At 44.3% G+C, this 27,110-nt stretch overlaps 1 protein-coding gene across 1 annotated transcript; it reads left to right on the top strand.

The window, feature by feature from the left end:
* Positions 1 to 366: 366 nt before the first annotated feature.
* cdh12a (cadherin 12a) lies at positions 367 to 27,110 on the top strand. Its single transcript, XM_062988175.1, has 11 exons — positions 367 to 583; positions 5,359 to 5,653; positions 7,640 to 7,759; positions 9,598 to 9,765; positions 10,133 to 10,320; positions 18,362 to 18,612; positions 21,783 to 21,919; positions 22,938 to 23,059; positions 23,838 to 23,952; positions 24,721 to 24,972; positions 26,191 to 27,110. Exons 1-11 carry the CDS (start codon positions 371 to 373, stop codon positions 26,706 to 26,708), a joined length of 2,379 nt encoding a protein of 792 aa, XP_062844245.1. The 5' UTR covers positions 367 to 370; the 3' UTR covers positions 26,709 to 27,110.

Genomic DNA, 27,110 nt, shown 5'->3' with positions numbered 1-27,110 from the left:
TAAATTCCTTTGAAGTACGTTTACACCCTGGCTGCGAGAGTAAAAGATTTGTTTTACCGCTTGAAAGATAAAAGCCGTCCAGAAGTTACAGCTCGGATGAGTTTCTTTCATACATATAGATGAGTCGGCCCACCCTATAGATCATCCCCGACATGCACCGAATACCGACGGCTGCGCTCTCACGCATCTCATCCCTCTCCTACAGGTGGAACAGTGGAGAATTCACGCCACGCTGGATGTTCATCAATGTCACCCGGGCGCTCGGGCATATTTCACCCCGGATTCCATTCGGCGTTCGTCCGCGGCCGGCTGGCTTAGCATTCCGAGACGGATTCTCCTCCGGCGGAGGATCTGCGCTTAGACGTTTCCAATGCTCACGAGGAACTGTGTGCTGCTGTTCCTCTGGTGTCTCCTGGACAAGAGCTTCGTCTTCGCCACGCGCCCGTCTCACGCCAGGGCAGGAAAGGAGGACCACGGGAGAGCTGGCATGCCGGGGCTTCACAGAGTCAAACGGGGATGGGTGTGGAACCAGTTCTTCGTGCTGGAGGAGTACATGGGATCCGAACCTCAGTACATCGGGAAGGTAAAATCACTCGTTAAACCTTAAAGCCGAATCACAATTCACGATTCAGGAGTCGATTCTTAGAGAAAGATTTGAAGCCACAGAATCACTGAATCACTTTGCTGACAATGCAGCAATTTTTAATAGAGTCGATTCTTCAGATTCAGAGTCGTTCAGGAGTCAAGCCTTGGAGTCAGTTAAAGAGAATAATAATTAGGCGATTCAAATGATTCGATGCTAATTTATTTGAGTTGAATTAAAAATGATCCAGCCAAAATTGAGCACCAGAGAGTGATGATTTAGTTTTAAACATTTATTTATTAATATATTAATTATTAATAAATCAATTATTAATAAATACACGAATCAAATTCCGATTCCTGAGCTGGGAGTCAAATTCAAAGCTTCAGAATCAAGTCCACACTGAAATTACGATTCACTGAGTTTATTCATTCATTCATTGTCTATTTTATTGTTGATTCATCCTGGTCAGGGTTGCAGTGGGTCTGACAGTCCATCACAGGACACACACACACACATATACACACACACTTTTTACACACACATTTAAGTAGCTCCAATTAACCTGACTGCATGTTTTTGGACTGTGGGAGGAAACCGGAGCGCCCAGAGGAAACCCACATGGACACAGGGAGAACATGCAAATGCAAACTCCACACAGATGGGATTCGAACCCAGGCCCGCGCTACCCAAAGTGCCAGGATGTTAAGTTCACATTATGGCAAAACAGTCTAGTTTAAAACTAGACATTGGCATTTGTGCACCCGGGACGTGGAGCCAATCCATAACAGGGCATCGAAGAACCACGTACTGATTCATACCCAGGGAGTAACTAGATCCGAGCCAATCCACCTACTGGCTTTCTTAAGGAAACCAAAGTACCTGAAAGAAAAGTGACTGTGTCAGTTATTGGAAGTAAACCCAGTATCAAACCCAGGTTCTTAAAGCTGTGCTGTACTACTCTTTTACCCAGTTTTGAGTCTGGTACTTTCAGTACTGAGTAGACCAAGTTTGGGAGCACCTGATCACGTGACCTCCAAAAGCATGGCATTCACATGAGAAGAGACAAACCATAATTAGAAGTGGCGTCCACATACTTTCGGCCGTATCAGTGTGATGAGAAGAGCATCCCGCCGGATGGTGGGTGTGTACAGCTTACTGATTTATGTTGTCCGCACTGATCTAATCGCGGGTGAGGGATGTGCTATTATCCCCGGCTTAGAGAGGGCCAGCTGACTGGTATACCTCGTACCCGCCGTGCCAATTGATCTCGCACGCGCTGGAATGGCGTCGGGTTAAAGGGGTTTTATTTTCTCTGAGCCGCTCCAAATTGAATATCGAGACGGGCTCGTAGATTAAGCCGGACCCGAGCGCTGCCAGCTCCAACAGGATCACGGCTAAATTGAACCGTCTTCAGGCAATCACGCCGGACTAGCCGAGCGGCGTCAGGACGGACGAGGGATTGCCACCCCGTACCCGTCACGAGCGGCACAGTGAAGCTGCCGCGCTTATTAATTTAACCCTGCCAGCCGCGGGACATCAAGGTGTAATTGCCTAGTCGCTCCTGACAGGCTTAAATAAGCCGCCGTTCTTTAATCTGGTTAAATGAGAAGCAGCAGAGACCCTGGAGGTGAGAGCGCCGGTCAGGACGCCGGTCAGGACGCCGGTCAGGACCTGCCATTTCAGTTAGAGAGGAGTTAGCAAAACTTCAGACGCTCCTGAGGACAGTCGAGGCGCCAAAGTCTGAGATCTTCTTCTACCTGGAACCACACAAACAAGTCTGATGTGTTTAATCAGAGAGGAAACGCAGGAGCAGTGATGATGGCCTGTGGGCATCACGTTCCAAAACTAAAAAATAAAATAATAATAAAATAATAAAAATAGTAGTACAATATAATAATAACAATTATATAATAATCTAGAAAAAAATAATATTAATATAACAATATAATACAAATAAATAATAATAATAATAATAATAATAATAATAAAATAATATCATCTAATTAGTATTATATAATAAAATATAAATAATATTATGAGAATAAAATTAAAAAATAATACTACAATAAAATAATATAATAACATTATTAATAATACTAATATAATAATTTTATAATAATTAATATAAAAATTTAATATTTATTATAATGTAACATAAAATAATAATAATATTCTAAATATAAAATATATTAAAAATAATAATATTATTATAATATACAAATAATAGTAATAATACTAACATTAATAATTATTATTAATAATAATAATAATAATAATAATAACAATAACGATAATAATAATAATAATAATAACAATAATAATGATAATAATAATAATAATAATAATAAATATTAAATAATAATTAAAATAATAATAATAAAATGATACTACTAATAATAATTGCATTTAATGCTAATAAATGTAATGCCAATAATCAGAATAATAAATAGTAATACAATAATACTAAATAATAAAATAAAACTATTTAATCAATTATTTTTTTAATTAATTACAAATATTTATTAAAAATAATAAATATTAAATAAAATATATCAAAATAATAAGTATATATTACAAAATAATTATAACTATGAAATAATAATAATAATAATAATTTGATTACATTTTTCCTCTGATCATTGCCTGTGAGTCGTTTCTCGTGTTTTAACTGTGACCAAAAGTGTTTCCTACCTTCCAAACACATGCAGAAGGTGGCTTGGCAGCTGTACACTGTTATTAAAGTGCTGTATGAAACACAGGAGGAGTGACGGACGAGCTGCAGGAAGGAATCTGAGTCGTGCTGGTTCTGACAGCAGAGCTGGTGAGGGGTGTGATTATATAGCACAGCGTGGGTAATTAAATAAGGGGTTAATTTACACCCCGCTGAGGTGCAGGATAATAACGGCGGTACGGCGGGGGCGCGGTGCTCAGAGCTCTGTTCCCCCGCACCCGAAGGTCGTGTGTTCTAATATCAGAAATGAGAGCAGCGCTCAGTGTGGATTCGCTCCTGTGCTGATGGGATTTATTACTGGTTTGATACAAGGCTATGAAATACATCATAGTTTGGAGTTTGGCATGTTCTCTGTGCTTCCGGCTGGTATTTTTTCTACCTCTCAATGCCTGAGTGAATGGTGTATGTTTAATGCCCTGCTTTTCCCACCTATATAGCCAGGCCCTCTCACTGATGGGTACAAATTCCCACAGACACACTCCAAAGTCTTGTAGAAATGCTTCCAGAAAGGTGGATGATGTTAAAGCTGTGGAACGTCCCGTCCAAGAGGCTCGTGGTCAGGTGGCCTAATACTTTTGCCCATATAGTGTAGCGCAGATAAAATAATAACGACTACATTTCGATTTTTCATGTTTTTTGTCGATTTTTTTGTCAATTTTTTATTGTTTTTTAATTAATTTTTCTTTTTTTTTTTTTTTTTTTTTCATCAATTTTTTTGTCGATTTTTTGTTGATTTTTCATCATTTCTTTCATTGATTTTTTTAAAGGTTTTTTTTTCTTGGTTTTCCTCATGTTTTAGTCAATTTTTCAATCGTTTTTTCAACGTTTTTTCATAAATTTTTTGATGATTTTTTTATCAATTTTTTTGTCAATTTTTTATCGATTTTATCACTTCTTTCATTGATTTTTTTATAGTTTTTTTTTCTTGGTTTTCCTTATGTTTTTCATTGTTTTTTCATTGTTATTTCATTAATTTTTTTTCATTACTTTTTTTCATCCTCACTCTCTGTGTTTGACCCTCTAAATAATTTCTGCACTAGCAGGAGGCTCAACATGTGGCTCAAGCTCAGGGTCGACTTTTTATTTCTGATAATAAAGCTGACGGCGGAAAACCTTGGAATTAAATTTTATTGAAGCTTTTCTGCAAATTGTTAAAGAACAGTTCTAAAGAAACCAAGAACAGTCATGACATGGCAATAAAAATACAATTATTAATAATAATAATATAATACTCACATTTTGTCCTCGACCAAGGCAACACATCAAATGAATAAAAACATAACAATTCATCAAAACAAAACACTGATCCCACTGTGGTTTACAAGGTGTAATGTAAAGCCTCCACAAGGGGGCATTCATGTATAAGTTTATTTCTTTTATGTGCCTGTTAAAATTTGTTTATTTATTTGTTGGCTCAGGGTTTGCTCTAAAGAATCCTTTTTTTTTTGAGGAACCAGAGTCAGTAAGCTTGTACGTGGGATGATTTCTTCTCAGCATGACCTTTATAATGAAAATTTATTATATTTGCATCATTAAAAGCCTTTAAGAGCGCCGGACGCCCTCAGAAGTCGCTTACCTCGTAACCCTCGGCGATATCTTTTATAAAAGATTAATTGTACGAATAAAGCCGGACGGAGTCGTTTAGATCCGACGTTTGACGGCCTCTTTGGCTCGTTTAATTTTAATTCAGAATTTTATAACAAACCTGATTAAAATCTGCGTTTTTTGTGGAATTTAAAGTCTTCCAAATATAAACAAGCTCTGCTGGAGTAAAGCTTGACGTTATCGTTCATCAGAACCTCAAAAAAATAGAAAATAAAAGGAAACAGAACCTTCGACTCGTCACCTTCAGATGTAAGAACGTGATCCAGATCATCTCAGGTATTCAGATTCGGTCTCCTCACTGCTGAATCTTAATCATTCATCTGCCCCGCCAGTACTTTCGGTCACCGAAGCGTGTCCGGTTCATAAATCTCCTCCTCCGTCCTACCTATCCACCCCGAGTGTGATCTAACGTCGCCTTCTGCTCCGACCTTCACAGCTTCACAGTGACCTGGACCGAGGAGACAACCTGGTGAGGTACACGCTCTCCGGAGATGGAGTCGGAACCATCTTCACCGTGGAGCCCATCACCGGGGACATCCACGCCCTGAGGAGTCTGGACCGCGAGGAGAAGCCGTTCTACAAGCTGAGGGCGCAGGCGGTGGACGTCCTGACCGGCCGGCCGCTGGAACCCGAGTCCACGTTCATCATCAAGGTCCAGGACATCAACGATAACGAGCCCAGGTTCCTGGAGGGCATGTACACGGCCAGCGTACCCGAGATGTCTCCTGTAGGTAAGACTATAATTGTTCATCTCGCTGGGTGGAACCAGAACGTCTGGTACCAGTAACCAGGACTCACTGGTCGAAGCTACTAGTTCTAGTTCTAGTTTTACTGGTTTGAGATCTTCTCAGCTTCAAGAAGGTTGTTTCATCTTGGTTCCTGCCTAGAAGGACCTGGAACGAAAATACGCTACATGGACAAAAGTATTTGGACGCCCTTTCTAATTATTAAATTATAAATGTGTTTCAGGCACAACAGTTGCTGACGGGTGTATGACATGCTTCCGACTTTGCACAAACAGATTAGGGAAGGCCGTTTCCTCCTCCAGGTCTATAAAGGCATAAAGAAAAGCTTGGTGTCCTGCACAGAGCCCTGAGCTCAGCCCCACTCAACAGCTCTGGGATGAACTGGAACATTGACTGAGCCTTTCTGTAAAGTTACTGTAAAGGCTCAGTGGCTCGATTGGTAGCACTGTTGCCTAACAGGAAGAAGATCATGGGTTCAATTCCCAGGTGGAGCAGTGCGGGTCTTTTCTGTGTGAACTTTGCATGTTCTCCCTGTTCTCTAGTATCAGTGTGGATTTCCTCCGTGTGCTCCAGATTCCTCCCACAGATGGACAGACGATCTGTCCAGGGTGGCACGGTGGCTTGGTGGGTAGCACTGTCACCTCACAGGAAGAAGATCATGGGTTCAATTCCCAGGTGGGTCCTTTCTGTGTGGAGTTTGCATGTTCTCTCTGTACTATAGTGTCGGTGTGGGTTTCCTCCAGGAGCTCCAGTTTCCTCCCACACATGGACCGATCTGTCCAGGGTGGCATGGTGACCAGGATAAAGCAGTGGTAAAACAGACAGTGATTGATTGATTAATTGATTTATTGATTGATTGAGGATCTATAATCACCTCCTGCTGTCAGCTCATGGTGCTGAAACTCTTGTGGTGAGAAACTGACCATATACACGAATCTGGACGATACAAAAATAAACCGAATTTTTAATAATAAAAAAAAAAAAAAATAATGCTCTCGGTTACCGGAGGCTGGTGAGGATGCGAGAGCTGATCGATACTGAAGTGTCGATTTTCTGCACCGCGGAAGTACAAACGGTGCCAACGCGCAGAAGCACTGCAGAGTTTAATTATTCAGATTATTCCCTCAGCTCCTGACCCACTGCAACACTGCGCTCTCTCTCAGACTGGACGCTTCCTCCTCGCTTCCCTCGCTGGTCAGTTTTACTCGACTCGTACTTCATATGAGATGAGGCTGAAGGAACATAGAATGTAGACGTCCGAATGATAAATCAGGTGGCGTGATACACTAATGCGCCGGTGCACCAGTCCGAAGACGGGTTTGTGTCTCCCTTGTTTAGGGAGCGGAAGGGCGGAACGGGCATCAGCTCCATGCTGCTGCTACAGCGACACCTAGTGTACGGTCAGATTGTCATCAAATACAAATCCAATAGTGGAGAAGCTCCAGGAGAGGGCATGTCCTTATCTGCGGCCCCTGTGGGGCCCTCACTGCTGACACGGGGGCGTCCCATTTCCAAAAACAAATGCTATTAAAACAGACCGACCTCTGTGTGATCTTTTCTGAGGAGGCTTCTCACAAGACTTTGGAGTGTGTCTGTGTGTGGGAATTTGTGCCTGTTGAGTCAACAGACGACAGCGTTTGTACGGCTGGGTGCACAGGGCAGAAGAAGACCTTCCCTAAACTGTTGCTGCAGGTCAGAAGCATCATCATGATTTAGGATTGATTGATAAGTTCAGAAATTAGAAGGGGCGTCCCAATACTTTAGTCCATATAGTGTATACATGACTGTGATACAAATTCCCATAGTTACTGTACGAGGGTCCATCTAGTAAGATTAAATTATGGTAGGCGCTCAGGCGGTGCGGCAGGAGTTAGAATCTCAGCTCTGCTACCGGTCGGCTGGGCGCCCCTAGCAGGCACGAAGCATTGGCTAACAAAGTGTGTGTGTGTGTGTGTGTGTGTGTTGGAACAGGGACGTACGTAACCAAGGTCACGGCGGTGGACGCGGACGACCCCACGTACGGTAACAGCGCCCAGATCGTCTACAGCATCCTGCACGGCCAGCCCTACTTCTCTGTGGATCCCAAAACCGGTAAGTCATGCCAGAAACGTGTTTATGCATCAGACTTTAGCACTGAGGGTCATGGGTTTGAGTCCCATCTCGGGTCCGGGGTCTGGTAGATGCTGCACAGCAACATTAATCCAGAGGATCTGGGGTTCAATCCTCACTTCTGAAGGACATTCTGAATGTTCTGCTCACGTATGCTTGTGCTTGTGTTGACACCTCCAGAAAGCACATAAATATTCGCCTTTAGACCTGAGGGTTGTGGGTTTGAATCCCAGCTCAGGTCGGGGGTCTTTATCATGAAGCTGTAGCAGGTAGAGTAGATGCTGAATCCTCACTTCTGAAAGAGATTTTATATGCTTGTGCTTAGCTCCAGGTACTTTAAGTACTTCAGACCTCCAAAAGGCACATCAAAGATCAGCCTTTAGTTCTAAGGGTTGTGGGTTCGAATCCCAGCTTGGTTACATCAATCCTGAGGATCCAGGGTTCAGTTCTCACTTCAGAAGGACGTTGTGGATGTTCTGCTCTTTGTATATTTGTGCTTAGCTCCAGATACGTTATGTACTTCACACCTCCGAAAAGCACACCAAAGATCAGCCTTTAGTCCTGAGGGTCGTGGGTTTGAGTCCCAGCTTGGGTCCTAAAGATTTAGGGTTCAATCCTCACTTCTGAAGGACGTTTTGGATGTTCTGTTTGTGTATGCTGGTGCCTAGCTTCAGGTACTTTATGTACTTTACACCTCCAGAAAGCACAACAAAGATTAGCCTGTAGTCCTGAAGGTCATGGGTTCGAGTCTCAGCTTGTGTTTGGGGTCTTTATCGCAGAGCTGCAGCTAGTAGAGTAGATGCTGCACAGAAATATCAGTCCCGATGATTCAGGATTGAATTATCACTCATTTTGCGGACACTTTTATTCAAATCGAGTTACAGTATACTGTCTAAAAAATTAAGGGTTACGGGCCTTGCTCAAGGGCCCAAGAGTGGAAACATTATTAGTCTGCTAGGCTACAACCGCCCACTCAGCTGTGATGGAATAGATGGTATAAAAATAAATAAATAAATAATCAGTCAGGCTGAATCTGAGCTTCTGGTTCCTCCTGTAATAAAATGATAATGATGGGTCTGAGCTGCGTGAGCGAGTCCTCCTGAACGTTCAAATTTAAATCTATATTCTACTGATGTCCTAAAGAAGCGCTCAGACGTTCCTCAGGAACCTCCTGACGTCTCTGTTTTAAATATGAATACCAGGATCTATAAATATACATGAGTATGCAAACTAAAACACTTCCACGTTCACTAAACCTGGAGACAAAGCTCACAGAAATCCGTCTCGGTTACCTCCTCAGAGCCGCGTGTGCATCCATCGCTGGAGGGAAGGTCCTGAAGAACGTTCTACAGGTTCAAACGGGGGAACGTTTGTGGTTCCGAGGCGTGGACGTTCAGGGACGCGTACTCACCGAGACACCGGGGCGTCCTGATGCCAACTTTTGAGGAGATGGGGGGGGGGGGGGGGCTTGGCGATGCATGTTTAAAATCAGTATCAATTGCTGTTAGTAATTACTGTGTAATTCGCTAGAGCGAATTCGATAATTAGAAGGGGCGTCCCAATACTTTCGTCCCGCCATGGTATTTTCTCGGCGTTCCCGCTACGAGAGGAACTCAGCGTCTGATTAGGCTTTAGCAGAATGTCAAACGCTCACCTTTAACTCGTGCGCTATCAGAGCCGCTGATTAATGGCCGACTATTAGCAGCCTTATCTCTTCACCTCCGCACCGGCCGTCAAAGCCAAATTGAATTCTGGGTAAATTACCGTGGGGTTAAAGTGACGTTCCTTGTGTATGTGATTTTTTTGTTTCCTGGATGAAGGTGTGATTAGGATCGCGCTACCCAACATGGACCGGGAGATGAAAGAGTCGTACCAGGTCGTCATCCAGGCCAAAGATATGGGCGGCCAACTGGGAGGACTGGCGGGCACGACCACGCTCAACGTCACGCTCACCGACGTCAACGATAACCCACCCAGGTTTGCTAAAAGTACGTAACTGATGTAGCTAGGACGCGTTGCATCTTATTTTGCATTAATTTTTACATTTTTGTAGAATATTTTTTCATTACATTTAAAAATGTTTTTTCATTTTTTATGTGTTTTTTATATTAAAATTTTTTATTTATTTTTATATTTTCATAGAATTTTTTACGTTATTTTATTTTTTTATTTTTTTTTTAACTACGGGGGCGTGTTTGTGTGATGCTTTTTTGCGGATCGATCAGTTAATCAATCAATCAATTTATCAATCAATAACTCAATCAATCAAGCAGTGGGCTCTCATGCACAGGGACCCCCCCCGGGACCCCCCCTTTCCGAAAAATAAAAGCGCTAACTCTCTTGTTCTCCCAACAGGCGTCTTTCACCTGCGGGTCCCCGAGTCGGCGGCGGTGGGCTCATCCCTTGGGAAGATCAAAGCTCACGATCTGGATTTGGGGACGAATGCTGAGGTGCAGTACAGGATCGTACCGGGGGACGCCGGCGACGTGTTCGATATCTACACCGATGAGCGAACACAGGAGGGCGTGGTCGTGCTGAGGGAGGTAAACGATCAATATTCCGAATATTGGCGTCTGTCTCTCACGCAGGGCGTGGCTCTGCATACGTGATACTGATCTCTGTGTGAACCTGTTTTGGTGGGGAAAATAAGCTGCTGGGAACTGCACATGTGTCAGGGGGGGCGTGTTTTAGGTACGACTCCTTAGGGAATCGGATATGACTAGATTGGGAAAAAAAGAAAGATGTCTTTCCTTCGTGTTTGCACTGGCCCCGAGCGTGACACTCAGTTATTACACTGCCCCCATCCTCCCAAAATCTGGCTGAATAATGCATCAAGAGCCATAAAAGCCATAAAACTCTAATTCCCGGCACGCTTTACCCCACGCCCGGTCCGATCGGGATCCAGATCCATCGTATCGTTAGCGATACCGGGGTGCGCCGTCCTCGCCATTCTGTGCACGAGCGACAACCCGAGCGTGCACTGTCAGAGCTTTTGGCTGGGGAGGAGCCGGATCTGTTCGAGTTTAGAACCATGAATAAATAAGGCGGCGGTCAGCAGTCAGCGCTGCCAGCTCCTGATTGGATGTGACAGGTAGCTAGCCCACACATCGACTAGCGTGCACCCTGTCCTGGCGGCGCTCCCGCTCGGCACACACGCGTTGGTGTGTGTAAACGTGTGTGTGAGTGTGTGTGTAAGTGCTCTGTGTGTAAAAGCTGGAGGACGAGGCTGGAGTGCTGGAGTGCGCCGGCTCTCAGGAGAGATGGATTACTCCGTCATTACTGCGGTTTAGCTCGGCGGGGGGGCCGCGGTTCCGTGATAACTGTTTGCGAGTCTCGCACGAGGCGCCGAGATCCAATCTCAGGCATCTGCACTGCGGAGGATTCGTGAATAACAGGGACTCGAACCCCCTCGACTGCTCGTGTTTATTTTCTCTAAGCTGGTCTGTAAAACGATTGGATTGATGGTGTGATGTTACACCAAAAAAAAAAAAAAACACTGTGGAACACAAAAAAAATAAATAAATAAATAGATAAATAATTAATAAATAATGAGATAATAAATAAATAAATACTAAACAATATATATATATATATATATATATATATATATATATATATATATATATATATATATATATATATATATATATATAATAATAAACCATTATACTAAAGAGTTAAATCATTAACAATTAAATAATTAATAAATAATTAAATAATAAATGAATAGATAAATAAATAATAAATATTAGATAATAAATAAATAATAAACAATATATGTAATAAATTATTTTAATAAATAGATAAATCATTAATTAACAATTAAATAATTATTTAAAAAATTAAATAATAAATAAATAATAAATATTAGATAATAAATAAATAATAAACAATATATATACAGTATATACAGTATATATAATAAATAATTATAATAAATAGATAAATCATTAATTAACAATTAAATCATTAATAAATAATTGAATAATAAATAAATAATTTTTGAGGACACAACCTGTTACTTTACGCCAAGAGGAAATGTGTCTGAGTGGATTAAGATTCATTTCTAAAACCTCTAAAAAGCATGCGACCTACAGTGTATCACAAAAGTGAGTACACCCCTCACATTTCTGCAAATATTTTATTATATCTTTTCATGGGACAACACTATAGAAATAAAACTTGGATATAACTTAGAGTAGTCAGTGTACAACTTGTATAGCAGTGTAGATTTACTGTCTTCTGAAAATAACTCAACACACAGCCATTAATGTCTAAATGGCTGGCAACATAAGTGAGTACACCCCACAGTGAACGTGTCCAAATTGTGCCCAAAGTGTCAATATTTTGTGTGACCACCATTATTATCCAGCACTGCCTTAACCCTCCTGGGCATGGAATTCACCAGAGCTGCACAGGTTGCTACTGGAATCCTCTTCCACTCCTCCATGATGACATCACGGAGCTGGTGGATGTTAGACACCTTGAACTCCTCCACCTTCCACTTGAGGATGCGCCACAGGTGCTCAATTGGGTTTAGTCCATCACCTTTACCTTCAGCTTCCTCAGCAAGGCAGTTGTCATCTTGGAGGTTGTGTTTGGGGTCGTTATCCTGTTGGAAAACTGCCATGAGGCCCAGTTTTCGAAGGGAGGGGATCATGCTCTGTTTCAGAATGTCACAGTACATGTTGGAATTCATGTTTCCCTCAATGAACTGCAGCTCCCCAGTGCTAGCAACACTCATGCAGCCCAAGACCATGATGCTACCACCACCATGCTTGACTGTAGGCAAGATACAGTTGTCTTGGTACTTCTCACCAGGGCGCCGCCACACATGCTGGACACCATCTGAGCCAAACAAGTTTATCTTGGTCTCGTCAGACCACAGGGCATTCCAGTAATCCATGTTCTTGGACTGCTTGTCTTCAGCAAACTGTTTGCGGGCTTTCTTGTGCGTCAGCTTCCTTCTGGGATGACGACCATGCAGACCGAGTTGATGCAGTGTGCGGCGTATGGTCTGAGCACTGACAGGCTGACCTCCCACGTCTTCAACCTCTGCAGCAATGCTGGCAGCACTCATGTGTCTATTTTTTAAAGCCAACCTCTGGATATGACGCCGAACACGTGGACTCAACTTCTTTGGTCGACCCTGGCGAAGCCTGATCCGAGTGGAACCTGTCCTGGAAAACCGCTGTATGACCTTGGCCACCATGCTGTAGCTCAGTTTCAGGGTGTTAGCAATCTTCTTATAGCCCAGGCCATCTTTGTGGAGAGCAACAATTCTATTTCTCACATCCTCAGAGAGTTCTTTGCCATGAGGTGCCATGTTGAATATTCAGTGGCCAGTATGAGAGAATTGTACCCAAAACACCAAATTTAACAGCCCTGCTCCCCATTTACACCTGGGACCTTGACACATGACACCAGGGAGGGACAACGACACATTTGGGCACAATTTGGACATGTTCACTGTGGGGTGTACTCACTTATGTTGCAGCTATTTAGACATTAATGGCTGTGTGTTGAGTTATTTTCAGAAGACAGTAAATCTACACTGCTATACAAGCTGTACACTGACTACTCTAAGTTATATCCAAGTTTCATGTCTATAGTGTTGTCCCATGAAAAGATATAATGAAATATTTGCAGAAATGTGAGGGGTGTACTCACTTTTGTGATACACTGTATGTTCACAGTCAAGCAAGCTTTACACCTGACACTTTGTAACCTCTGTATAAGTAGAGCGTCTAAATATTCTGTATTATGAGTCTGATTAGAATCCTCTCTATTGAGGAGCTGATCAGGTAGGCAGTAGGGGAGCAGGGCGGGTCACCAGGTTTTCAGACAACAAGCGTCCTAACTTTTCTGGAACTGAGGTGATGTTTCATGATCTAATCTGATGTGCCGCTCGACGAGCTCGATGTTCTCGCTTTCATCCCGTTGGCGCGTCACCACCTTCTTATAGCATTCATTCCCCTGAGCAAGGAGACTCCCAGAATGCACTGCTTCAGCATTTCACCAAGGTGCCCATGCAAAACAAACCCAAAAAAAATCATCGAGGTAAAGATGGGCTCTGATCTGCGCCGGGTTTGTGGGTCAGTGATGTTCTGCAGAGTCAGGACCGCATGACTTTGGCTCCAGCTGCTCTGCAGATTAACGGCGGCTCGGGGAATAGAGCTCGGTACACGCGGGCGGGGTAAAAATACAGGGCGATCAGGGCGTCGGTGCAACGCTGCATTTCAGTAAGGAGTGATAGAGTGACGTTAGCGTGGAGCTTCATTACGAACCAACATTTAAACTTCCTGTCCAATAAGAATGTTTTACACCTGTCAGAGGAAGCACATGCTAGCCACAATACAGTGGATTACACGGTCAGATCCGAGGATCATCAGAAAACCAGTGGAATGTTTCAGACTTGACGTGTGCAGTCGCCAACCGCTTCTTTCCCCCTGACAGACAGGTTCCCACAGGGATCAGTATCATGTACACTGAGTCACGCACTGCTCTCCGTTATTCATCATCTCTGTGCAGTGCACCAACACGCCAGCAGAGGCCGCCATCGCAGCAGCAATGCAGAATCCCTTCGGCCTTCCCTCCCTCAGACACAGCAGAGCTTGTGGTGGGCTGAGATGTCATTATTACACAATAATAAGCATCATGCGGAGACATGAGCGCCCTCTGGTGGCTGCTCATGGCACTGCACAGAGACGATGAATAACAGAGAGCAGTGCCTGACTCTCCATACGCCATACTGATCCCCATATGCTGAAGTGGGCGTACCTTTATATGTACGTATGAGTGACCTGCAGGAGCAGCAGCATTGCCATGTTGGCATACAAAAGTAACACAAGGCAAGAGTAAAAACAGAGGCACAGGCAACCACGCTGATTATCTGTTAAAAGCCACTTTTAATTTACTAATTATTTATTTATTTATTTATTTATTTATTTTGGAGACTTGCTTGAATTTCCATTCCTTCTCCAGAGAGAATCCGATATCAACAGGCGCGTCCGAGTCTCCGTTACTTGGCGCAGTTGCCTCGCGGCTAGCTGTAATTAGTCCCTTGATTAATTGACACTTATCCGTGGATTGCGCCGCACTTCGCGTATTCGAGAGCTCTCGTTTCCGACGGCGGGCCGAACGACGGGGGTTCGGAGACGAACAAGCCGTTACGGAGCGCGGCACGCGGCGCAAATCAAATTAAACTCAGGTGTTAGAGAGACGCGCCCGCTGCTCGCCGCCTCTCGTGTTTTTGTTTTGTGCTTTTTTTCCTGGACTTGATTACCCAGAGCGAAAGAGGCGCCCGTGCGAAAACATTACAGCAACTCATTATTCATTAAATCAGAAGAAAGGAGCCTCGCAGGACTTCGGTGTCATTTCTTCTCGTCGTTATGCAGCGCCGGCTCACGCGGGTCGCTCAGGACAGCGCTAATGAAAATGTATGGAGGAGCTAAACTGCAGAACATGGAACATTGCTAACGGTTTCAGCACCGCTACACATTCCTGCATTTCCCTCCTTTTTCTCCTGGTCTGGTTGCACCTCCGGGGCCGCTACAGACCCTGATCTGACCGAGGACGGACGTACATATAAAGGTACGCCCCCTTCAGCACACACGGGGATCAGTATGGCGTACAAAGAGTCAGGCACTGCCCCCAGATATTCACCGTCTCTGTGCAGTTTCTCGAGCAGCCACCAGAGGGCACTCACGTCTCCGCATGATGCTTATTATTGTGTAATAACAACATCTCAGCCCACCACAAGCTGAGATCTCAAGTTCTGCTGTGTCTGAGGGAGGGCAGGCTGAAGGGATTCTGCATTGCAGATGCGATGGCGACCTCTGCTGGCATGTCAGGGTGCTGCACAGAGATGGTGAATAACAGAGATGGAACGTGGAATGTTGCTACTAGGTGGCACTAAACTGGCACTAGGTAACACTAAACTGTCATTAGGTAACACTAAACTGGCACTAGGTAACTAAACTTGCACTAGATGACACTAAACTGGCACTAGGTAACACTAAACTGGCACTAGATGGCACTAAACTGGCACTAGGTAACACTAAACTGTCATTAGGTAACACTAAACTGGCACTAGGTAACTAAACTTGCACTAGATGACACTAAACTGGCACTAGGTAACACTAAACTGGCACTAGATGGCACTAAACTGGCACTAGGTAACACTAAACTGTCATTAGGTAACACTAAACTGTCACTAGGTGGCACTAAACTGTCATTAGGTAACACTAAACTGTCACTAGGTGGCACTAAACTGTCATTAGGTAACACTAAACTGGCACTAGGTAACTAAACTGGCACTAGATGGCACTAAACTGGCACTAGGTGGCACTAAACTGGCACTAGGTGGCACTAAACTGGCACTAGGTAACACTAAACTGGCACTAGGTGGCAGTAAAATGGCACTAGGTGGCACTAAACTGGCACTAGGTTAGGGTTTTCGGAGTCTGAAGTTGCGTTTTCAAGTGTAATGATCATGGCATCAGGTTCTTTCGGGTCACGTCGGTGAAAATGGCACGTCTGACCCGCCCTACCGTCCCGTCCTCGCCCACGTCGCCCGTCCGTAAGCTCTGCTGTGGCGGTGTAGAGAGGCGCTGTAACGCCACTGTCAGCGCTAACCGAGCGACGCACACGGAAACGTTCCCCGACAGGACGGTGACGTCTCGTTTCCAGCTCGCTCGGCCGCGGGCGGATAAGGCAGGATTCATAATCAAACACATGGGGATAACAAACGCCTGAGGAACCACGACAGCACGCAGGGAATCGTCTTCAAACGCGGGAACACAGGACGCGTCAGATCAGAGCTCATCGTGTCTGTGTGTAGCCCCACCGGCTGATAGCACTGCTGGGGATTCTTGAGCAGAAGCGTGGATGTGATCTCTATGTGTTTATCAGCGCTTGAGAGGGGCGCGGTCGTCCCCCGACAGCACTTCAAAAACAAACAATCAACCCTCATTAACACCAATTATCTTAATTACTCCGTCTTTTATATTTCATCCCATTTTCATTGACTGCTTTATTCTGATCCGCCAGGAAACGCTGAACTGGACCCACCATGACCCTGACCAGGATAAAGAGGTGGAAAAACAGATAATGAGTGAGTGATGAGTGAGGGAGTGATGTAGAGGCCCGGCCGGTCGATAGCACCGTTTCACGATTCCTTTCTCCCCTCCTGTATTTTGGAGGTATCAGATCCTGCCTGGTACCAACATTAAAGAAAATCGTTTCTCTGCCCTCAGTGTGGCGGGTGGCATTAAGGGCACCGGTGCCTCTTCGGTTCACTTTCATCTCAGCGGGAGGAAAGAGTGTTAGTGAAAAAAACTGCTGCTGCATCACAACTCGAACCGTCCAAAATGTGTCGACAAAAACAGCCTGAGAATGAAACGTTATTTATTTATTTATTTTTATTTCATTTATTATTTGATTTATTTATTTATATTATTTATTTATTTTTATTTCATTTATTATTTGATTTATTTATTTATTTTTATTTCATTTATTATTTGATTTATTTATTTATTTATTTATATTAATTATTTATTTTTATTTCATTTATTATTTGATTTATTTATTTATTTTAATTTCATTTATTATTTGATTTATTTATTTATTTTTATGTCATTTATTATTTGATTTATTTATTTATATTATTTATTTATTTTTATTTTATTTATTATTTGAATTATTTATTTGTTTATTTATATTATTTATTTATTTATTTAATTAATTAACATTTCCCATATTTATCAAGAAGCCTATTTGACAGGCTTTGTGCTGGAAACCCTTTGATTATTAATTAAATAATTAAATAATTTATTTATTTATTTATTTATTTATTAATTCATTCATTATCTGTTTACCATCGCTTTATCCTGGTTAAGGTCAAAGTGGGTCCAGTATAACACTCCAGGCAGGTTGCCAGTCCACACACACACACACATAAAGAGCTTGCTTTGTCCACAGAGACATGCCTAAACAGGAAAGGACCTTCCCTAAACTCTTACTGCAAATTCAGAACCTGTTAGCGACCGTTGTGGCTGGAACACTCACATATATACTTTAGTCCATATAGTGCGTGTTGATGGTGTAACTGTTGTTCCTGCTGGTTTCAGGTCGTCCTGCCCGTTTGTGATGCCGCTCTGATATGTACCCGTTTGTGATGCCGCTCTGATATGTACCCGTTTGTGATGCCGCTCTGATATGTACCCGTTTGTGATGCAGCTCTGATATGTACCCGCTTGTGATGCCGCTCTGATATGTACCCGCTTGTGATGCCACTCTGATATGTACCCGCTTGTGATGCCGCTCTGATATGTACCCGTTTGTGATGCCACTCTGATATGTACCCGCTTGTGATGCCGCTCTGTTATGTACCCGCTTGTGATGCCACTCTGATATGTACCCGCTTGTGATGCCTCTCTGATATGTACCCGCTTGTGATGCCACTCTGATATGTACTTGTTTGTGATGCCGCTCTGATATGTACCCGTTTGTGATGCCGCTCTGATATGTACCCGCTTGTGATGCCGCTCTGATATGTACCCGGTTCTTCTCGTCTCTCTCCAGACGCTGGATTACGAGAGCAGAAAGACGTTCAGCTTTAAAGTCGAAGCGTCCGACTCGAACATGGACGCCCGCTTCTTCCGGGGCGGCTCACACAGCGACTCGGCCGTGGTCAGGGTCAGCGTGCTGGACGGGGACGAGCCGCCGCACTTCAGCAGCTCCGCCTACAGCATGGAGGCGCACGAGGGCACAGCGGGCACTGCCATCGGGGCCGTCAGTGCCCACGATCCGGATATAGGGAACAGTCCGATTAGGTACAGCTGCACACACACACACATGCACACACACACGGGTGTGAGTCCATAAGTGCAGATTAATGCACACACAAACACACACACACATACACAAGAATACACACATACATACACACAGACAAAAGTATACACACACACATAAAAAAGTACACACACACACACATACACATACAAACACACAGACAAAAGTATACACACACACACTCATACACACAGACAAAAGTATACACACAGACATAAAAAAGTACACACACACACACATACACATACAAACACACAGACAAAAGTATACACACACACACTCATACACACAGACAAAAGTATACACACACACATAAAAAAGTACACACACACACACATACACATACAAACACACAGACAAAAGTATACACACACACACATACACACAGACAAAAGTATACACACACACATAAAAAAGTACACACACACACTCATACACACACAAAAGTATACACACACTCATACACACACAAAAGTATACACACACACATAAAAAAGTACACACACACACACTCATACACACACAAAAGTATACACACACACATAAAAAAGTACACACACACACACACACACACTCATACACACACAAAAGTATACACACACTCATACACACACAAAAGTATACACACACACATAAAAAAGTACACACACACACACTCTCTCTCACACATACATACCGGAGCGCCCGGAGAAAACCCACACAGACGCGGGGAGAACATACAAAACTCCAAAAGAAAGAACTCAATTCGCTCTACCTGGAAATCGAACCCTTTCCAACGGCGCTACCCACTGAACCACCGTGCCGACACGCTTTATATACAATGAGTTATTTGGGTTCGGTTATGTCTTGATATATCACATTCCCCTCCCTCTCTCAGACTGTAGCACAAGTTTTGGGACTGAAGTAAGAAATAAACCTAATCAGAGGGGGGTAAAGTGAACTTTTTGATTCACCACCCCACCCGATTTTGGGGTGGAGGGGTGTGTGTGTGGAGGGGTGTGTGTGTGTGGAGCGGTGTGTGTGGAGGGGTGTGTGTGGAGGGGTGTGTGTGAAGGGTTTTTTTTTTGTTTTTTTTTCCTTATGTAAAGCACTTTGAATTGCCACTGTGTATGAAAGGTGCTATACAAATAAACTTGCCTTGCCTTGATACTGGAGTTGTTTTTAGTAAGGAAATACAATTTATTTTGTTATACAAACAAAATAAAAGTGCAGGATGCAGCGCGGAAACTCATCATCTGTAGAACTTGCATTCAGTATTTCTTTCGTTATTATTTTTGGGAGGGTGTGTGTGTGTGTGTGTGTGTGTGTGTGTAGGGCGTTCGGGGTGGAATCCCATTATCGTTCTGCAATAAGTTGTGCGGTGTTGTTATTGTATTCCAGCATCTCACAGGAACAACAGATAATGTTCCACGGTGAAATATTAAAGCTGCGACAGGGGCCGCAGGATCACGGCTCAATCGGCCCCCATAAAATATTTATCCCCAAATAAATGGGTTCACACGGATGGCGGGAGCGGGCGGAGGGGGGTTTCTGTTCTACGGCATGGTACGATTTTAGGATCAGCGATACATGGTGTTTATCTGAGGGAAAAATAACAAACTAAAACATTTATGTCACGATACTTTTGGAAAGCTTCCCTTAGGATTTCAGAACGTGTCTGTGGGAATTTGTGCCGATTTAATCAATCCAGAATACAAGTGATGAAAGTCTTTAGTCTCTAGTCTTCTGTCTCTTATTATAAATCCTAAATCCTAACTGTTAAGTACTTAATCCAGGGGTGTCCAAACTTTTCTTGTTGGGGGCCAGATCTATAACTACGGGGCCACAGAGTATTTAATAATAAAAGAAATACAAATATAACAGAGCTCCAGATTACTAACAATTCCACTTCCTGTTTATCTGAGGGATTAATGATCTATCGTCCACAGTGTCGTGATTTCACTCACCGGTTTATAATCCTAACGGGAAGATTATTATACTTCTGTAAATGAAACATACCCACTTCCCTCTGAACTCCTAAAATCTTCTGCGTTTGGCGTCTAGTTTTCGTTTCTCCACAAACTCTGTAACGTTAATGTTCAGGACGACTCTCATTCTATTTGTAAAATAGCTCACAAGCCGTTGTGGGACGTTGTTTGGACATCGCTAACTTAGTCTAACTTAGTCCAAGGATTCAATTTCTGAGTCCTAGTCCTGGTTAACTTCACTAGGTTCTCCAGTCTTATGTCTTGAGTTCCCGAGTTGTAGCTCAGTGGTTAAGGTGCTGGACTAGTAATCAGAAGGTTGCCGGTTCAAGCCCCACCACCGCCAGGTTGTCACTGTTGGGCCCCTGAGCGAGGCCCTTAACCCTTAACTTCTCAAATCCGTGTTCAGTCACAATTGTAAGTCGCCTTGGATAAAAGCGTCCGCTAAATGCCGAAAATGTAAACGTCTGGGTTTTTATCTCATGTTTACTGATTGAAGTTTTGAGTCTCCCTTGAGTTCTTTGTCCTAAGTTTAGTCCAAGCTTTAGTCCAGAGTTTTTTGCATCTAGTACAGAGTTTTAAGTCCCAAACCCCTAGTTTGAGTTTTGATTACCAAGTCCCAAAATTCTAATTTACGACCCTAGTCCCAAGATTAGTTTGTAGTCCTGCGTCTCTGTGTCCAGAGACGTCGAGAAGAGCTTCGGATTCCTGGAGTTTTGGGTTCTGTTGATGTCAGTGTTTCCTCTCACGTGAATCAACGTATGCTAGATGGCCAAAAGTATCCGGACACCTTACAGTGAGTTTGCTGGACGCACCATTCCAAAACTGCATGCATGGGGGTTTATTTGGTGGCGCGATCTGACAGTCTTTACTCTTTTGGGAGGCTTTCCACAGGATTTGGGAGAAGACTGTGGCTGTGGGAATTTATGCCAGTTCCGAATCATCCCAGCAGGGTTAAATGTCATGGCTTGGTATAGAGTCTCCACACCAATCATCTAAAGCAATCCAGGTCTTTATTGAGCTCGCTTTGTGCACGTGGGAGCACTCGTACAGCAACACAAGGGGAAATGGCCTTCCCCAAACTGTTGCCACATATGTGGAGGCATATAAATGATTTTACAATCCCAGAATGCTTTGTTCAGCCGGTAACCTCGAACGCTCGCTTCCCTCTCGTTGATTTGCAGGTATTCTCTGGAATGGGGGTCAGATTCTGAGAATTACTTCGACATCGACCCGGAGAGGGGAACGATCTCCAGCCGTGCAGCTCTGGACCGGGAGAAGATTCCCAAACACAACGTCACCGCGGTCGCGACCAAAGTCAGTAAGTATCGACGCCCAGGCTGAGAGAAGAGCCGCCGCCATGGGCGTCATCGGATACGGTCCGTTTGGAAAAGCATCGACGGTATCCGGTGCTGATTCTGCATTCGAGCACGTCATTACCAATTCCCTTTTAGATCCTGATTTAGCTCATTAGTTTCACACTCTTAATTAGGCTTAATTGAGTGTGTTGGATCAGAAAATACAATCAAATGTTCATGAACTGAGACCGCAGGAGCGGAAAACAACCGAACTGAGGCGAAGAAACTTCTAGAAAAGCTTTATGTCGCCATCTAGTGGCGGTGGACTGGAACTGCATCAAGATGCTCAAGCACCGATGTACACACTGAACACTATGTGACCAAAAGTATGTAGACACCCTATTCTGAGCTTGTTGGACACTCTATTTCAAAATCTCCACTTCAGATTTTGGACTGTGCCTGTGGGAGCATTTGCCAAGTCCAGAAGTGTTGATAGAATAGATTAGAACGTTTTTATTTGTCATATATACGTATACACGTGTGCAGTACAATGCAATTCTTTTCTGTGTATCACCAGCTAGTCTGGGAGCTGGGGTCAGAGCACAGGGTCTGGAGCCGAGAGACTTAAGGGCCTTGCTCAAGGGCCCAACAGTGCTAGCCCAAAGCATAGATGGATGAGAAGGCCTGGCTTATAAACACAGTCTGCATTCCAATTCACTGAATGATCAGTGGGGTTGAGGTCAGGGATCTGTGCAGTTCCCCCATGCCAACCTGGCTTTGTGTACAGCGGCACAGTCACGCCAAAACTGTTGCCGCAATGGCGAAAGGATGTGATTTATTTCAGATCATTGATCTGACAGACCTGTTAGTAACTTGTGATGTGCTGGTGATTTGTCTGTGCCCATATAATTAGAGCTAGTTTAACTGCACCTATTAAAAAACCCTGACATGTTCTAGTTAATAAATAACTGAATGAGTGGATAAATGGATGAATGGATGAATTTTGAAGCCTCTCCGGATGCTTTTGCTTTGATCTTTTAGACAATCCGGCCCTGTTCAGTCGAGCGAGCGTCATCATCACCGTGCTGGATGTGAATGAATTCCCTCCGGATCTGTCCAATCCGAACCAGCCTCTCGTTTGTGAAAACGCAAAAGTAGGCCAGGTAAGTGTGTGTGTGTGTGTGTGTGGAGAAACATAATGTGTGTAGGTGTATGTGTTTGCGTGTGTGCATGTGTAGATTTGTGTGTGTGTGTGTGTGTGTGTGATTGCAAGAATGATACTGCGTGTGTGTATTTGGGTATGTGTTATTTTTGTGTTATTTGTGTGTTAGTGTATTTGTGTGTGTGTGTGTGTGTGTGTGTGTGTGTGTGTGATTGCAAGAATGATACTGCGTGTGTGTATTTGGGTATGTGTTATTTTTGTGTTATTTGTGTGTTAGTGTATTTGTGTGTGTGTGTGTGTGTGTGTGTGTGTGTGTGTGTGTGTGATTAGCAGAGTCACAGCGTGAGTGTTTCTGTGTTTGAAGTTGTACAACTGTGGTGGGTGAAATTCTGCCCAAAACTCTTTGATCTTCTCGTCTCTTCATGAACAAACGGCGGAGCTTCTCAGAGCTGAAACTCATCATCACTCACACAGAAAAGAATCACAATTATAACAGGAAACTGAGAAACGTCACAGGAAACTGTCCCTGATGGAAGCTGCACTCATAAGACTTTGGGAACAAGACAGTAAAACATCCAGTAGAACCCTGGGAACATTTAACTCTGTGTGAATATAGAACTGTGTGTTGGAGGCTACAAACGGCCTCACTAGCACAGAGACTGAAAACCGCTGACAGTAATAAAAAAAAAAACCAACAGATTAATAAAGTCGTCATGAAGTATCTGGACAGGGTATGAATGTTTATATCCATAATCTAACATGTCTTTTCCTGTGTTCAGTTGATCCAGATCCTCAGCGCTACAGACCGGGACGATCCGAATGTAGGACACAGATTCTTCTTCAAGTCTCCCAGAGAGGCGCGGAACAAGAACTTCACCGTCAGGGATTATGGAAGTGCGTGTCCACATACTTTTGGCCACCCTGTGCAATTCCAGTGCATTTAATTGAGTTTATTTGTTGACACGGCGTGAACCTTCGATGCGCTGCGTGTTCCGTCTGTACGCGTTCCTACGGCACGAACATCTAGAACTGTGGGCTCTTCCTCGTGAGGATCTGGAGCTCTGATTCGGGTGGACAGGGTGCTCAAGGAGGCACAAAGTTCCCTCCGGTGGCTCCGGCCCTGTCAGGTCCGATCAGGCCCTCACGAGGCCCCAAAACGCCCGATGACAGGGGTCGGCTGACCTCACGGTGCAGGGCAGCGACATCCACACACATCCGAACAGACCTGCACAGAACCCAAAGGAACGCCTTTGGGATGAATTGGGATGTTGATTGTGAGTCAGGCCTTCTCTTCGCTGCAAAGTGTGTGTCTGGGGGGTATTTTGGGGCTGCTGACTTAATTTTATTCCATTAATTTTCTATTGGCATTATAAGTGCAGGGTGAAATGCCGACCTCTGGTGGTTGGGACGCGAATTACAGCAGCTATGTTTTTCTTAAAAGCAATTTAGCCAGAAAGTCTGCCATGTTTTCATTTGAGAGCAGTAAATATGATGGTGGACAGGTGCATTTTGGGTTGCTCCTTATTTATTATGTTACTTTTTCCTCATATTTTTGCCTTATTTGGAGCAATAACAATAATTTGAAGCACTTGGTGCTTTTTTGCACTCTCTTGGACTCCTGGGTCAGGACCCAGATCATTGCTGATGTGTTTGATGTTTCAGATAACACAGCAGGCCTGCTGAGCCGGCGTGCAGGATTTCGGAGAGGAGAGAAGAGCGTGTACGAGGTGCCGGTGGTGGTGGAGGACGGCGGCTTCCCCATCCTGAGCAGTACCGGAACTCTGACCGTCCGGGTGTGCGCGTGCGACGCCTCCGGCTCCGTCCTAAATTGCAGCGCTGATGCGTTTCTCCTGCCTTTGGGTCTCAGCACCGGTGCCCTCCTCGCCATCCTGCTGTGTGTCATCATTCTGCTGGGTAAGTGTTCGGAACTGATGGATTTCCTCACCACGCCGTCCTCGGCCGGAGGCCTGTGAGTTTCTACCCGACCCTGACGTCTGTTCTCTTCCCTACAGCCAGTCTCGGGTATTTGGGAGCTCATGTAGACAGAACGGGGCGGGGAATGACCCTGTTTGGAGGTGTTTACCTGCCCTACCACGCCCAAAAAGTAGCAGTAACTAGCTTTAAACCTTTTTGTAGAAGATGTTCCTCCTAAAACTGTGGAGGGTTCCATTTTTCTGTTCCATTATACTGTAGAATCTAAGCACACATGATTGGCTGTGTCTGGGGCGACGTGGATAACTGAGGTCCCAAAACGAACTGGCGTTTCTGTATAGCGATCCTGCAACCCTGACCAGGATAAATCTGTGATAGAAACATAAAAATAATATAAATGCGAGGACAATGAAGTTCTAAAGCTCGCTTCTGATCTCCACACTTAACAGCGGACGTGCGTTTTTTGCTCTGACCACCAGGGGGCACTGCAGTCAAAGAAAAAAGAAGAACATCAGGCCCCAAAAGCAGATCAAACACCAAAAAGAACATCAGTCCCCAAAAAGGAGAACATTAGACCCCCAAAAAGAGAACATCAGACCCCAAACAGGAGAACATCAGACCTCAAAAAGGAGGGAATCACACCCCAAAAAGGAGAACATCAGACCCCAAAAAGAAGAACATCAGACCCCAAAAAGGAGAACATCAGACCCCAAACAGGAGGGCATTAGACCCCAAAAAAAGGAATCAGACCCCAAAAAGAAGGACATCAGACCCCAAAAAGGAGGGCACCAGACCCCATAAAGAAGGACATCAGACCCCAAAAGGGGCAAGCAGTAGCCTAGAGGTACTTGACTAGTAATCAGAAGGTCATTAGTTTAAGCCCCACCACTGGCAGGTTGCTGCTGTTGGGCCCTCGGGCAAGGCCCTTAACCCTCAAATGCTCAGACTGTATACTGTCACTGTAATGTTGCTTTGGATAAAGAGCTCTAAATCCATGGCAGTTTAAAGCTTGCTTGGCTGTAAACGGTGACACCTGCATTCTAGAAACTTCAAATTTATGGACCAACCGGACAAGCTTCCTCCCAGTAAAATGTGAGAGTCGACAGAACACCACGGTTCCATGTGCTTCCTTATGCGTGTGGTTAAACTATCCCTATTTATATGAGCTTCATATTTACGTTTTGTTTGGTTGTGTTTCAGTGATCGTGGTGCTGTCTGTGGCTCTGAAGCGGCACCGGACGAAAGACGCTCTGATGGCATCCAAGGAGGACGCCAGGGACAACGTCATCCGCTACGACGATGAGGGCGGAGGCGAGGAGGACACGCAGGCCTTCGACATCGGCACGCTGCGCCACCCGGGGGCCACGGAGGACACGCCCAGGCGAGACCGACCGAAGGACGACAGTGGTGGCGAGGACGTCCGGATTTACATCCAGCAGCGTGTGGGGGAGAACTACATGGACGCCGAAGCGCCGCCGTACGACTCGCTGGCCACATACGCCTACGAAGGCGAGGGATCCACGGCCGAGTCGCTCAGCTCCATCGAATCTCGATACGCAGACACCGAAATCCACGAGGACCTGTCTGTCTGCGATCTGGGGCCCAGGTTTAGCACCCTGACCTCTATTTTTACAGAACGTGAAGGTCAGGTGAGAGACGAAACGCAGAGAGAACCCGAGAGCAACCCCGCCGCCCACAGACGGAGGGATCAGAGCTAAAACCAGACACCTTTCATTTCCAGTCGTGCACTCGCTCTGAAAATCCTGGAGCGGTATTATTTCAGGCGGAACGCTCCGACTCAAAGCGAAGGCGAAGGCGTGATGTTTCTTCCATTTTTTTCTCTTTTCACGCTTCTGCTCCGTTTCAGAATCATTTCGGTTGAAAGGTGCAAATCTCTCGCTGTGTTTTAGCTCCGGTTTCATGTTTGCACTTGTCAGAGTCGGAATTTCGGAGGAAATAAATCTCTTTTGGAGGATTTGCAGACGTCTCTTTGATATATAAAAAAAAAGTGCCTCAAAAATGCTGTTAAGTTCACGACTCATTTCTCAAAGCTGGGCAAGTTCAACTTCAAACAGGTTTCAGACGTGTTACAGACTAATGAATGAATACATTAATTAATA

This window comes from Trichomycterus rosablanca, chromosome 25, assembly GCF_030014385.1.
Source record: "Trichomycterus rosablanca isolate fTriRos1 chromosome 25, fTriRos1.hap1, whole genome shotgun sequence".
Taxonomy (NCBI): Eukaryota; Metazoa; Chordata; class Actinopteri; order Siluriformes; family Trichomycteridae; genus Trichomycterus; species Trichomycterus rosablanca.
This window is presented reverse-complemented; position numbering and strand designations above follow the sequence as displayed.

Coding starts and splice junctions, on each gene's coding strand:
- cdh12a (XM_062988175.1), top strand. CDS start 371: ATGCTCACGAGGAACTGTGTGCTGCTGTTCCTCTGGTGTCTCCTGGAC. Junction 7,760..9,597: donor CTCTGTGGATCCCAAAACCG/GTAAGTCATGCC, acceptor TCCTGGATGAAG/GTGTGATTAGGATCGCGCTA. Junction 10,321..18,361: donor GCGTGGTCGTGCTGAGGGAG/GTAAACGATCAA, acceptor GTCTCTCTCCAG/ACGCTGGATTACGAGAGCAG.